Source organism: Desmodus rotundus, chromosome 11 (assembly GCF_022682495.2).
Source record: "Desmodus rotundus isolate HL8 chromosome 11, HLdesRot8A.1, whole genome shotgun sequence".
NCBI classification, from domain to species: domain Eukaryota; kingdom Metazoa; phylum Chordata; class Mammalia; order Chiroptera; family Phyllostomidae; genus Desmodus; species Desmodus rotundus.
In genome coordinates, this window is record NC_071397.1 from 29213893 (window position 1) to 29228386 (window position 14494).

Sequence of the window (14494 nt, forward strand, 5' to 3'; positions counted from 1 at the left end):
TTTTAAACCCAGGGACAATAAAAGCCAGATGTATTATACATATAAAATTAAACATTTTAATGGTAAAGGACCATAACAAAAATTTATTGCACAATGATAGTTCTAGTAAAGTTATTATATAATTAACAGGCAATCAGTTAAGATTTGTACTTTTCAAAGAGTTTTTAAAAATTGATGAGAAAATATGAAAATTTTAATTTTTAAAGCAAATAAAATATATGAATAGGTTTGCTACAGAGCAAAATATTAGCAAGTATATAAAAGGCTCAGATTCACTAGTAGTCAGTGACATGTAATTTAAAGCAATTATGAGCTCTGACTTCACACACATCACCTGGCACCTGTTGCTGGATGTGACTTAAGGACAAAGGCATTCCCATACATTGCTTGTGGTATGTGGAGAGCTGCAGCCTCTTTTGCAAAGCAATTTGACATGTATTTAAAAAAATTAATGGATAATCCCTCTCCCTAGCAAACTGCTTGAGACTGATTTATACAAAGTATACCACATGCATTTAATGGTGTTTATTGCTGCATGGTTTATAGTGGCAGAAAACTGGAAACAGAGTAAATACTCATTCACAAGAAAACACTTGAATAAATTTTGGTACTTCTATATTATAGAGTGTTATGGAACAATTGAAGAGAATCACTTAGGACTCTATCAGATAATCCAAACTGATTTATAGAAAGTAATGTTGAGGGAAAAAATTAAAATTCAGAAAAATGTGTATAATGTAACTAATTTTTTAAAGCAAACAGAGGACAAAATTCATGGTGTGTGTGTGTGTGTGTGTGTGTATCCAGTTATGATTATATGAGTTTGGAGAAAAACATTGGAAGGATATATACAAAGTTCATAACAGAAACCTGGCATCCAGTGAAGGGATGATAAAAAAGTAAGGAAAGAAGAGTATGTTTTATTGTTATTGTCATAACTTGTATTTTTATATTTAAAAATACTTTATATCTAAGAAATCTTTTACATTTATAAATTTATATTTAACATATAAATGGTTTATGTTTATAAATTTTAGTCATAAAACACATGTATATATATTAATATGTTATCTTATACACACTTATAGATACATACATTACACATATCCTTGAGTGTATATCAAATATTTCATAAAAATATTTTTAAATCTGTACTAAAATATGTTTTATGTAATCACATGTAGGAATTTATGTAAAATTATGTTTGTATTTTATGTCATTTTTTAATTTTAAAAAACAAGTACAAGAAAAATAGGTTGAAGGTAGGAAAACCAGCTGGCTAAACTGCCACAATGGTATATGAATGAACTAGGATCATGAATGATAAGGGCAGGATCGGGCAGAAACAGGAGTAATTTAATAAGAATAAAAATGAAAATATAAAAATAAAGAAGAGAGGAGGGATGGATGAAAGATCCTTTATTCTGTGTCATTAATTTACTTGTCTACATTTGGACCGATACAACATTTCCTAAGTTACTGACATTTCATAGTAAGTACAGTACTGAAAGTACTAATAGTGAAAGTCCTTCCACTTTGCTTATTGAGATTATCTTGGATATTCTAGGACCTTGGTGTTTCCATGTTGATTTTAAGGTCAACATGTCAATTTCCACACTCACACACATACAATCTGCTGAGATTTTGAATGAGTTTTCTTTCAACCTATAGATCATTTGGGAGGATTTATCTTATGACAATATACAGTCATTCAATATTTAGTGCACCTATTTACTTAGGCTTTCTTTACTGTTTCTTAGTTATATAATTTTCACTGTAGAGTTTTTAAATAATTTGTTATATTTATTACTAAGTATTTGATATTTTAGTGCTATTTTAACTAACTTTAGATTTTAACTTTCCATTTCTTTGCTGCTAGAATATTAAAATACATTGTTTTGTTTATTGACCTTGTATCCAGCAACCTTGCTCTCTCAATCAGTCAATTCTAAGTGGTTAGATTATCATGTTCTATATGAATAAACAGTTCTAATCCTTCCATTCTTGTTCTTATTCACGGGGTTTCTTTTTTTGCCGTATTGCACTGGCTAGGGCTTTTGGTACAATGTTGAATAGAAATGGTTATAGTGTGCATCCTTGTCTTCTTCATACAATCAGAAGGAAATAATTCAATATTTCACAATTAAATGTGCTGTAGATTTTTGTAGACATACTTTATGAGAAAAAGGATATAAAAAATAGTTCTGAGTTTTCCCTTGAATACCTATTCAGATATTGAATTTTTTAAATGCTTTTTCTGCAACTGGTGAAATAAGAGTACGATTTTTGTTCCAGTTCATGACGTATTATCCCTTTTTTTGTATCAGCAGATCCAACTTGCTAATACCTTTTTTCAGGAGTTTTGCATCTCTGTTTATGAAAAACCTGAGCAAATCCTTTCCTGTAATTTCCTCATCAGATTTTGGTATCATAGTTATGCTGGGTTTATAAAATGAAAGCTGTGATCTCTCCTGTTCTCCAAAGGAGTATGTGGAGTATTTATACCACGTCTTCTTTAAATGTTTTTAAGAACTCACCAGAAAAGCCAAGAGGATCTGGAGACTTCTTTGTGGACATTTTTAAATTATGGGTTTAATTAGTTCATTTTAATGTTTTCTTTTGTGTTGCTCCTTGAAACTTGGAAAATTTTTGTTCCTGTGGTCATTTATCTTCATAATGTAAATGAGGCTCCTCATTTCTGCACTCCGTATCTGTTGATCGCCTTCTCAGGAATGGCGGAATTGTCATATTTCCACTCCTTCCCTCTTGTGATTGTCTGACTTCAATAAATTACATTATTTTTCTTAGTTTTTACCTTGGTTTTATTGACATGCAGTCTTTGTAACTTAATTTATTTGTTTAAAGATGGTCTTTAAATACCTCATTACAAATGATAAAGGAATTATTACATTCATATTACCACTTTTTTCTCTTCTCCTTCCAATTTTTGTTAGGTATGTAATTCCAACATTTTTCAATATTATAGAATTTACATTTAGTTCTAACCACAATACCCAATTTTTCTTTTTTCTTTTAGTCTTATGGCTAAATGGAATCTGTCTTCAGTCCTTTGCCTACAGTCTCCGTATTATTCTTTCGTTTGGCTGATGCTTGTCTTCTAATTTTCTTCTTAAAAAGTTCATGAAAAATATATATACAGAGTATGTGGAGAGCCCCTAAAGTTTTTTTCCTTTATACTTTAATGATAATTTTGTTGGGTTATAATTCTTGGGACAGTCTTTTTTTTTCTTCAGGACATTTTAGGCATTGGCCTACTCATATTGAGTATTGAATGTTACCGTGGAAGTATCTGCATTCAGCCTAAAACCTTTTTCATAGGAGACTGATAATTTTCTTCACTTATAGTGTGGAATCTAATGGACAAAATAAACTAACAAACAAAATAGAAACAGAAGCATAGATACGTGGAACAGACTGACAGCTGTCCAGGGGAGGGGGGAAGGGGAGACTGGATGAAAGAAGATGAAGGGCTTAGCCGAAGAACATTTATGCATAACCCATGGACGTGAACAACAGTATGTGGGTTGACTGGGGTGGCGGGGGGGAGCTGGGTAGAGGCAGGCAAAGGGAGGAAAATTGGGGATAGCTGTAATAGCATAAACAATAAAATACAATAAAAAGATGAAATTAATGCAAATTAAATAATCAAATGTGTTATGCATATTAATTTGACTGATTTAATTTAAGGGCTTCATTTAAGAGCTGGTAGCATTTGAGAAAAATTTCTTTAGATTTAATTTGGGTAAGTACAGGTTTCTTTACTTGTAGTTGGGATCAACGCATAAAGTATACCTCAAAATATGTCTTTTAGAGGAGAGATTCCTTCCTTGGGCATTAGAAGACTTGAAAATGAATTGCTCAGTATTGAAGTTTTGATAGTACTAGGTTAAAAGTATTTAACCTGAGTTTTCTGGTGTAGTATGGTTTTAGAATCTTCAGCCTAATGATTTCCTTGTTTGTTAGCAGATTTTTACTTTATACTGGAAGAGACTCTAAGTGAGTTAATGGAGAGTGACTAATGCCAAACAGAGAGGTGTTATAATCATTTTGTACTCTTTCCTCTGAATAGAAACACCTACTCTGCCAACCAGAGGTCCATGGTCTAATGATGCATTCAGCACCATTAGAAAGGGAGACAAAGGATGGGGGAAGACTCAGAGACTTTGCACTTAGGTCTGTTGGAGACAGAGTTTAATCAGAAAAACCAGCACCACTTGAAAAGGACCATAGTGAGTAGAAAGTAGAGACGTGGATTCTGGAAACTAAGTTCCCTTAACCATTACTGAGCATCTTCAAAAGTTCTCCAAACATTTATTTCTTTGTCCACAAAATTGTAAAAATTTTCCTTACTTCAAAAACTTTACTCAAAAAAGTCTCTCCTGGGTATCTTTGAAAGTTTAGGCCATTTAAAAATGCATATTATTAATTTTACTATGTTAATAGTCATTATGGTTCAGTAGTGTGTATAATATATATCAGGGGACATCTTAAAAAGCATATTATCATAAAATGCATATTTAAAGGCTTTTTACCTACATAAATTGAATTTAATAGATTATAACACCTCCAATGGGTCCATTAGGGTCTTTGGAAAATACAGTTCAGAGCCTTGTTAAAACATATATTCTCTTTATCATATTCTACTTAGCGAGTTGGCTATAGTAACCTAGACCTTGAATATTGTTGTGTTGCTTAGTTAAGAAAACTAAAAATAGAAAAGTAATTTTTTTCCAGTAAGACAGTCTACTAAGCCAGGAAGAAAGCAAATTTTCCAATTAATGATAGTGTTTTTCATTGCAAATAATATACATAGGAAAGTTTCCATTAAAAGTAATATCTGTCATGCTGACCCACTGTGCACCCAGATGCAGTCCCAGGAGGATGCTCTTTTTGTCGGCTGCAGAAACATTCCAGGGTACGGTGACTACCTGGACCTGTCAAGGGTAATGCAGCTGCTCAGGGACACAGAAAAAAAAGTAATAATTATAATAATAGTATCTGTCAGTAAAAGTGTTTAATGACACAGATTGCTATGTATAAAAAATCCTCCTTTTACATGTCAGAAAAGTGAGGGCATGTGTTTCGGTATAAGCTGAGGTTGTTAATTGTTACTCATCAGTGGGGTGTACTTTAATGAAAAGTGTCAAGTATAAATTATATGCAGTGTTTTCCATAATGTTGTCTACAGACCACCTATATCAGAATCTCCTGGGTGCTCAAACATGCCTGTTCCTCCCATGTCCCTGGATCTACTGGAGACGAGGTCTAGGCACGTGCTGTGAAATTTGCATTTTGATGAGCTCCGTTAGAAATTCTTGCACAACAACTGAAATGTGAAAGAAGTGGTTCCTTTAATCTACAAACCCAACTACATAAGGTAGTCAACACCTGGAGTCCTGTCCAGGCTGAATTCTGCCGCCTGGTGTGTAATCCGACTGCAGAGTGTATGCCACAACTCCTTACACGTTCTTCAAGGAATACTTTGAAACCAGTCCCGATGAGTGCTACCCACTCTGGATTTGCATAAAAGTCCCTGAGCTTTGCGGCTCTGATCCAAGCCACTCAGCTCTAACTTCACCGTGGCTGTTGGGAATTGTGTGAGTAGAGATTTGAGCACAACTACTCATCAGGAATCCTCTTCCCTGCTAGGACTTTTGGTGTCTTTTAAAAACCATTTGGTGGTTCAAAATCAAGGGGTGCCATCCCACCGGTGTCCACTCAAGACCTATGGATATTCAGTGATTATAACCCCCTCTCAACTAACCAACACAAAACACAGCAAAACAAAAAGGTTCTGTCACGTCACTTCATTCCATAATCTTCCTCAAAAATGGAATTATAAATAATGGAATTCTGTTATTAACTAATAGCCCTATCTCTAAATTTCCCCCATCTTTTCTCATTTTAGAAGTACAAACAACAGCACCTTTGCACTTGTCTGGGGCCCAGATACAAGGCTACACTGAAGGAAAAGTCTTCATTTGCTACTGAAAAGCATCAACTACGATGGTTGAAATAAGTTTAAAACAAACCTCACACTACTGGCTTAAAGTTCTTGAAAGAATTGCCTGGTTATTGGTCTCACAGAGAACAAAGTGGTTGTAACACACAAAATCATCTGGTGCTTATGAGCTTGTGAAGTTTTCTGTAAGTTCGAGATGTGATCAGCAGCATTCGCACCATAGCGCTTGCATCCACTGGCTGCTAAGATCTGGACCTACCAAAAGGTCTCCCAGCCACGTTTAACTGCCCTGTGGTGTTGGTTCTTGATTGTGGATTAGGATTCCCAGCTGTGCTCACTTAGGAGCTCTCCATTATTCTTCCTTCTCTGGTAAAGAACCCCCACTGAATCGAGTTGTTGATATCATAAAAGTGCCTTATAAAATCCAGTCAAATAGTGGGCTTCCTCAGCCCAAGGTTGCAGTAAATGGAAAATGTGGGAAGTTTGAAGTTAAGTATGAACTTTGAGTTTTGACATGGGAGAAATAAACTGAGTAAGTAAAAAAGATAATTATTTGAACCCTTAAAGCTTTAAAGTAAATATTCTGACTCATAATATGGGTTCTGGAAAAGACTCTGAAATGGTTTGCTATTGCCTTGCTGTAAGAAACGGAGCTTTATTTTAGTTTCTAAAGAAATGTTGAACTTAAATTAGTAATTATTTTAATGTGTATAAGGGCAGCATTTTTAGTTTTCTTTCCCCATTCCTATGGTTTCATTCTCAACTAACTACACCTTTATTTATCAGTGGTTCATTATGTTAGAGGCAGGTAAAAACTTATGTCATTTTCTCTACTCATATTGGCTAAATTTGGTTAACAATTCAACAGTGAATCATGACACTATTACCATTGAGTAATAAAGGCCAGGCAATAAAGATGCCTCAGTCTAAAACAGAATTGCATGTCTGATTATCTGAAATGGGTCCTTCAGTACAAGCTTGCTTTTGAGATTTCGCCTTTTCCTATTAGTTGGTTCCCAGATAAGAAAGTAAGAAAACAAACCATCCTCATTACCAATAAATAAGTGTCGTACTGGGATCATTTACAAACCATCCTCATTACCAATAAATAAATGCCATACTGAGATCATTTGGGAGATCAAAACACTACTTAAAAATTATGTCTAGTACTTCTTATAACTCTTCATGAGTCAGACAAGGGAACTTATTGAGTTTTGTGCTAGAGGAATAGAAAATAATAGAACACAATATTCATGTAGTAAAAGTCTCATAATACTGTTTGGTTTGGAGACTCAAACTGAACTACCTTCCCTTTTTCCTTCAGTAATCTCAATTTATCTTACAAGTTCAACCATAATCTCTCAGCAGGATGAGCCCCAAATCTATATCCTACACCTGAGTTCTCTCCTCGTTTGGATCTACTTTACCCCATTACCTACTCGTCCTATCTTCCTGGATGTCTTTGTTTATTTCATTATGTTCAGTATGTTCAAAATAAAATCCTTCCTCTTTTCTCTCACATCTGCTTCGGTGATAACACCACCACCCTCCCAAACTTGTCATTTTTTTTAACTCTTATTTTTCTCTGTCTCTTGCTTCTGTAGCAACACATAGTTTCCCTTCTTATTCATTCCCATGCCATTAGCCTAAATTCCAGCTTTCCCTGCTTTTGCCTAAACTGTTGGAGTAGCCTCCTAACCAAATTCCTACTTCTAATCTCGACCCTCCCAATAATTTCTCCTATAGGTTAAGCTCCATTAATCTCCAAAAAGCATAGTGTCCATCTTCCACTCAAAGAGTCAGTGCCTCCAAAATGGTTACAGGAGGCTGTTCCGACACTGCTAACTTGCCCTTCATGGTCTTTCACGATCTGTCTTGTCTGACTTTCCAACTTCATTTCACAGCATTTCTCTTGTTCAGAGTCCTGTGCTTTACTCAAACCAAGTAACTTTCTGGTCCTCATATTTATGCCTTTACTTTTACCTTTCCCTTGTTCTGGAATAGGCTTCCCTCATTTCTTTTGATCTACTTCCTGCCTAAAACATGGGAACTTGCCCAATAATTAAGTACAGAATTAAATATAGACTAAAGTTTGAGAGCCTGAGCTTTGGAATAAAACTGCCCGGGTCCAAACCCTGGCTCTGCCACTTATTAGCTGTGTCAAGACACTTGTCTTTTCTCAACCTCCATTTCCTCATCTGGAAAAAAAATGGATGAAAGCTCTGAGAAGAGTGTCTCATGCATATGAGATCTTCTATTAATGCTAGATGTCAGTTGTGAATGAGTAACTTTTGTCTTCATTTCTAGGGCTTTGCCCTTTTAGCACACTCTTATTTAGGTATTAAAAGTGTAATTATGAATATGCATAAAAACATATCTCTTTATTTGTGGGCATGAAAAATATACTTCACTTATCTTTATGTAAAATAAAGAACCTGTGCTCAAGCATATTAAAGCAGTTATTAAAGACATTGCAAACAAACACAAAAGCATATAGAATAGGATGACAAATCCCTGTGTGTACATCGACTGGCTTCAAAGCATGGCCAATCTTGTTTCATCTCGACCCCTCCTTTAAGATTTAGAGGCAATCCCCAATGGCATATGCTTCCTGTAGAAAGAGTTCAATATGTGTCTCTAAATAACAGGAACTTTTTCTTACATAACCTCTATATCATTATCACACATACTTTTTAACAGGAATTTCTAAATGTCATTAACTAGTCACTTAGTGTTCAGATTTCCAATAATATAATAAAGTCATAAAATTTTTAAGTAATTTCCTTTCATCAGGATCCAAAGAAAGGCTCACACATTCCATTGGTTCCTGTGCTTTTAAGAGACTTTTAGTCTGCAGTATCCCAATCTATCTCTCTGTTGTTGTGTTGTTTGTTTTTATTATATTATTTGTTAAGGAGCAGGTTTGTTTGCCTTGAAGACTTTCCCAGTCTGGATTTGATTACGTTTCCATTATGCAATTTAATATGCTCCTCTCATCTCTGTGTTTACTTTAAACGAGTAGTGAAATCAGATGTAGGTGTGATTTTTTTCAGCAAGACTGTTTCATAAGTGGCATGGCATTCCTCTCTCATAAGTGACCTAATGTAGGAAAATCTCTTTTTGTGCTGATAGCAGCCATTGGTCATCCATACTTACACTTGTTAACTCACTTAGGGTTGGGAAGTGGTGATATTTTAATTTTATCATTTCCTTTACATTTATTAGCTGGAGGAACTTGCCCTCATCTACTCTCTGATTACCTAGTGAGATGGTTCACAAAGGAAACTTCCGCTAAGTACTTGATCCTTTCCATTGATATACTATTTTTCAAAATAATGACTTGATTCTCTAGTACCTTCCAGTGGTTACCAATTATGTTTTATTTCATTTGCTTGTTTTTTAGTATTATAAACCTATTTTAATCCATTGTAATTTTCCTTATTGATCTGCAAATGGTCTCATTCTTAGTCAGTAGGAACCTCTTCCAGTTAGCTTCTGAATCCCTTTGAAATGAACCAGGCATCTTTAACAGCTTCCCCTTGGTTAGGATAACATATTCCAGGTTCCTGCACATTATTTAAGTCCTAATCATCTCTCAAAGCCTAACATAGTATTCATGCCCAACAGGAAGTCTTCCTGACCACAGATGCCCTCAGTACATATCTCACCACTGAACCCCTTCATCTCTCAAAGTTGTGGTTTCCTTCATCAATAATCAGAGGCTGGTCTTCTCCAAACAGCAATGTTGAGGCTTCCTATCTCCAGTGCCTGGTGTAGGACATTACATAGAGGTGTCATGTGACCATTTTTTTCTGAGTGCTCAACACTGCCTTAGTTAAGTAGACTCAAAATTATATAAGCCTTTCAGAAATTTAATAGGAATAATTGTATTTATTATGGGGTTTCAGATTCTAAATTCAATAAGTAAACAGGTAGTTTAAGACATTTTCTGGTCATCATGTATAATAGAATTGGCTTTCCTCAGTCAAGATTCATTGAGTAAAATTAATCCACAAACTTTATAATAACAATATTAGCAAAAGTTGTAAAAACAAAAATAGTACAGAAACCACCCATATATCCTTTACCTCAAATGATAGATCATTTGTTTCTCTATCTCATAGTATTACATATATAACTACATATAATTATAAATGAACAAATATGTATTATTTTTCCACGTAGTTTGAGAATAAGTTCTTTAATTTAGAGATAAAAGGCTTTTTATCTCTAAATACTTTATTATGTATTTTCTATGAATAGGGATATTCTCTTATGTAATCACAGTACAATGATCACTTTTGTAAGTTTACATTAATTCATTAGATGTTTTGATTTTAACAAATATAAGTAATGCTTATGGACAGTTTATAAACACCTTTCTCAGGCAACAGCTCAAAATAATGCCAAGAGATAGTTGTATTACTAGGTCAAATTTATTGATAAGGAAACTGAAGCTCTGAAAGGCTGTGATTTTACTGGTGTTAAATTCTTTGCTCTTTACATCTTTCAGACTCTAACTAAGTGAGACCTTGTAGCAATCAAACAAAAGATAAAACTCTCTAGTCCATGCATCTTTGTCAAACCAAACACGAGTTACAGGCAGCCATGAGAGCAGCGAGTCATTAGACCTGGTTGTGATTTGCTTATGATGAGTGTGGAGAGTTTCCTTCTAGATCTGTCATTCTCACTGGATTCCCAGGCAGCAGCTGTGACAGAAGGAGTTGTCTCTGATGAGTATAAAGTTTCATCTCCTTCCCTCATCAGCAAATGAAATGAAATGGAGAATTTGGAAAAGGACCTGAAATATTATTGCACATATTGCTATAATGTGGAATTTTTTACACTAGTACACAGATGAATTCATTCTAGATATGTCATGGGTTCCAAATCAGCTGGGGGGGACTCATTAAAGATGCCATTATTTTACTCAAAATTCTCCCTGATGCTGTTTTATTCAGGAAATATTCTCCCTAATGTGTGCCTCTGCCTATGTGCACCTTAGGAAAGGCAGGCCAGACTCATGAATCTGAAGAATGGGCCATACCCTGCTCATGCTGAAGTCACCTGCTCAGACATTACCTTAGGCCTGGCTTCCCTAAATAGGCACTCTCTTGTTATATCACATTTCTCAGGATTTATTCCTGCTGTGTTGCCTCTCTCTTTTTTAACATCAAATTCATTCTCTCTCTCCCTCCCTCCCTCCCTTCCCTCTTCCCCTCGGCCCCCACCCCTCAACTAATCTGAAAATACCTTGGGTCTTACCATTTGTCATTCCTAATATAGTGACTACAATTTTAAGCTAAGTGGGAAGGGTGGGCTGTGGCATACCATCTTGCCAACATGGTACATTGGGACCACTTCTATGAATGCATTAGTTTACTGCCATGTAGTAGTATCCATAGAAGTCATAGTGACACCTTTTGGAATGTCTTTGTCCTTGAACCACAAAATCAGTTTCTCAGAAACTTGGACATTCTGCAACTACGTTAGCAAATATGACTACTGCCTACTAGCGGATTTCTCAAAGATATAGCTTTTAAAAAGAAAGTCTTAAATCCTAGACTGCATGCAAATGTCAGTTGGGTGGCTTCCCTTGACACAGCAATTAGCCAAGTTAACTGGGTAGCCAAGACTAGGGACATTATCAGTAAAGGACTGGAGCTTATGTAGAATCAAGTTTAACCAGAATTATGCCATGGGTTAATTCAAAGCAACGATGGCTTTTGCTATTTGTAACTCCAAAAACCATCTAAATTCCTCAATTATACTATCATTTTATTGTTTAAAATTACTCAAATTAATGGACTGTCAACTAGATTATGGAAATGACTCATGAGGTATCCATGAGAACATTTCTTCAAAGAGGATTTTCTCTCATATACAAAATATGAGCCAAAATAAATTTCTAATTTATTTACTAAATTAGTTATTAAAGGAAATTGATATAAGCTGATTTTATAGAAGTTATTTTCTTGGATTACATTCTTTCTCCCCCTTGGAGAGAGAACTTAATTAGGTTTATGTCACAAAAGCAATTAGGTGAGTAATCTTGGCTCTAATCCATTTAGATAAAAGAATTTCAGTTTGTGACATAACAAATAAGGTTATCAAGACAAAGTCTTTTCCAGGTTTGGAAATGCAGGGGCATTAGTCTTTGAACACAGAATTGTCTCTGCCTTTATTTCTATTAATCCTGTGTGTATGAAGTCATCCTTTTAAAAGAATTTGCATGAATGTAATTTATAATATAGTACCATACATATAATTTTTATTCATTTCAGCATTATAACAATACTTTTTAGGTAGGTCGAAGTTATTTTCTTTTAGAAGTTACAAATCCAAAGGCCGATAATGGAAAAGACTATGCAGATGCACACAGCATAGAGACAGACATATTATTAGACTCAGCCCTCCTGTTTCCAAGCACCAGACTCAGTTCAGTAGATCATAGTTAAAACTGTAAGCTCTGGCTTGGCAGTTTTCGAAAATCTACTGTGTTTCTCAGTATATATTTAGCTGCCAGAGATATAATCAGTTAGTCACTTTATTATCATCATCAATAACAAAAAATGCAGTAAAGTGTTATCTATTGTAGCTATATTAAGATGGTAGGTCATAGATATTTTTATGTTAGAAAATACTTTATTTAGAAAAGTTCTGTTTTATAACTTCTTTGATTAAGTAATCTATCTAACCTAACCTAATCTAACCTAATGGGTTAGTACTATACTATATATATATTTTTTAATTTACTGCATTTAGGCAAAGGGGCGTCCCTAAAATGATATTTCTTTTTTTTTCAGATAGTATAAAATTTTTATATTTAGAACTAGCCAGCTGGACTCAGTTTAGATGATCCCAATTTTGTTGGCAACATCCAAAGCATCATAATCTGGAGCCAGTCGAACATATGCCTTCTTCTCCCCATCAGGCCTGATCAGGGTGTTGACCTTGGCCACATCAGTGTCATACAGCTTCTTCACAGCCTGTTTGATCTGGTGCTTGTTGGCTTTGACATCCACAATGAACACAAGTGTATTGTTGTCTTCTATCTTCTTCATGGCTGACTCAGTAGTCAGGGGGAACTTGATGATGGCATAGGGGTCAAGCTTGTTTCTCCTGGGCGCGCTATTCCGAGGATATTTAGGCTGCCTAAGGAGCCGCAGTGTCTTAGGCCTCCTGAAGGTGGGTGACGTGCGGATCTTCTTTTTTTTGTGACTGTGGACGCCTTTTAGCACTGCTTTCTTTGCCTTCAAAGCCTTTGCCTTGGCTTCGGCTTTGGGAGGGGCAGGGGCTTCCTTCTTCGCTTTGGGTGCCATCTTCGTGAAAAGCAAAATGATATTTCTTAACTTACTGATTCTTAAGTGAATGATAAACAAGATATTTTAATAGATTAAATTACTGAAAAACTAATTATATTGTAAGTTTATTTAAGTCATTATACCTTAATAATTCACCAAAGAAATGTGATTTGTTTTTGCCTTGTGTTTTATACTGAGCAGTTTGCTTCTGTTCCAGTAGACCAGAGAATAATGTAAATTACATAGTCCCCATATTAAATTTATTTAAAGTTTGTATTGGTCTCATATATAATAAGATAAAATATATTTATATTCCATATAAAATACATATGTAATCTAACAGGGTAAAAGGATGACTGGGAAACCATGTACATATGCAGGGGAAATCTGAATAAGCCCAGTGAAAAGAAAAAAGGAAGGCTTGAGAAAGGGTTGCAACACTGAATGAATTTTCCATCCCACTCCCAGGTTGATGAGAAAAGGGTGGAAGCTTTATGGACTTAAGGTGCTAGAACAGAAATTTTGTCTAAATCCTTAGATGATGAATAAAATATTTGGACACAGGATGATTCCAAGGAAACCAATTTATTTAATGGGAATCCCAGGAAGAGGGGAGAGAGCAAAACAAGACAGAAATGAAAGCCAAAATCTTCCAAAGTTTGATGAAAAATATTAGTTGTAGATCCAAGAAACTTAATAGTCCCAAGCAGGATAAACAGAAAGAGGACCACATCTAGACATATCATAGTCAAACTGCTGATAAACCAAAGGCAAACAGTAAATCTTGAAAGCACCAAAAGGAAAACACCATGCACATGAAATCACAATAAGAATAATGGTAATGTCTCTTTGGAAACAGTGTAGACCAGAAAGCAGTAAAAATGACATGTTCAAAAAGAAATTGTCAACCAGAAATTCTATATCCTGTGAAAATTTCTTTCGAAGATGAAGGCAAAATAAAGAGATTTCTAAATAACAAAAAATAAAATAAGATTTGTCTTTTTGCCAGCAGACATGACTCATAAGAGTTACTAAAGAAATCTTTCAGGCTGAAAATAAATGTGCCACATGGTAACTTAAACGCAGAGGAGGGAGTGAATGGTACTGTGAGTTATAAATATGTGGGTCAATGTAAACAGTTTATATGTATAGTTTATATTTTAAAAGGAAATATCAACTAAACATATGAAACAGAAGTAAAATAACC

General features: G+C 34.9%; 2 protein-coding genes and 1 non-coding gene across 3 annotated transcripts in view; 2 read left to right on the forward strand and 1 right to left on the reverse strand.

The window, feature by feature from the left end:
- The window catches only part of COL19A1 (collagen type XIX alpha 1 chain), a 335696-nt gene that overhangs the window by 118351 nt on the left and 202851 nt on the right, over positions 1 to 14494 (forward strand). The window lies entirely within an intron of this gene.
- LOC112319394 (small nucleolar RNA SNORA77) lies at positions 4866 to 4991 on the forward strand. Its single transcript, XR_002976337.2, has one exon. It is a non-coding gene; the product is annotated as a small nucleolar RNA SNORA77 (small nucleolar RNA).
- LOC112319303 (large ribosomal subunit protein uL23) lies at positions 12788 to 13312 on the reverse strand. Its single transcript, XM_024576619.3, has one exon. It carries the CDS (start codon positions 13303 to 13305, stop codon positions 12835 to 12837), a length of 471 nt encoding a protein of 156 aa, XP_024432387.2. The 5' UTR covers positions 13306 to 13312; the 3' UTR covers positions 12788 to 12834.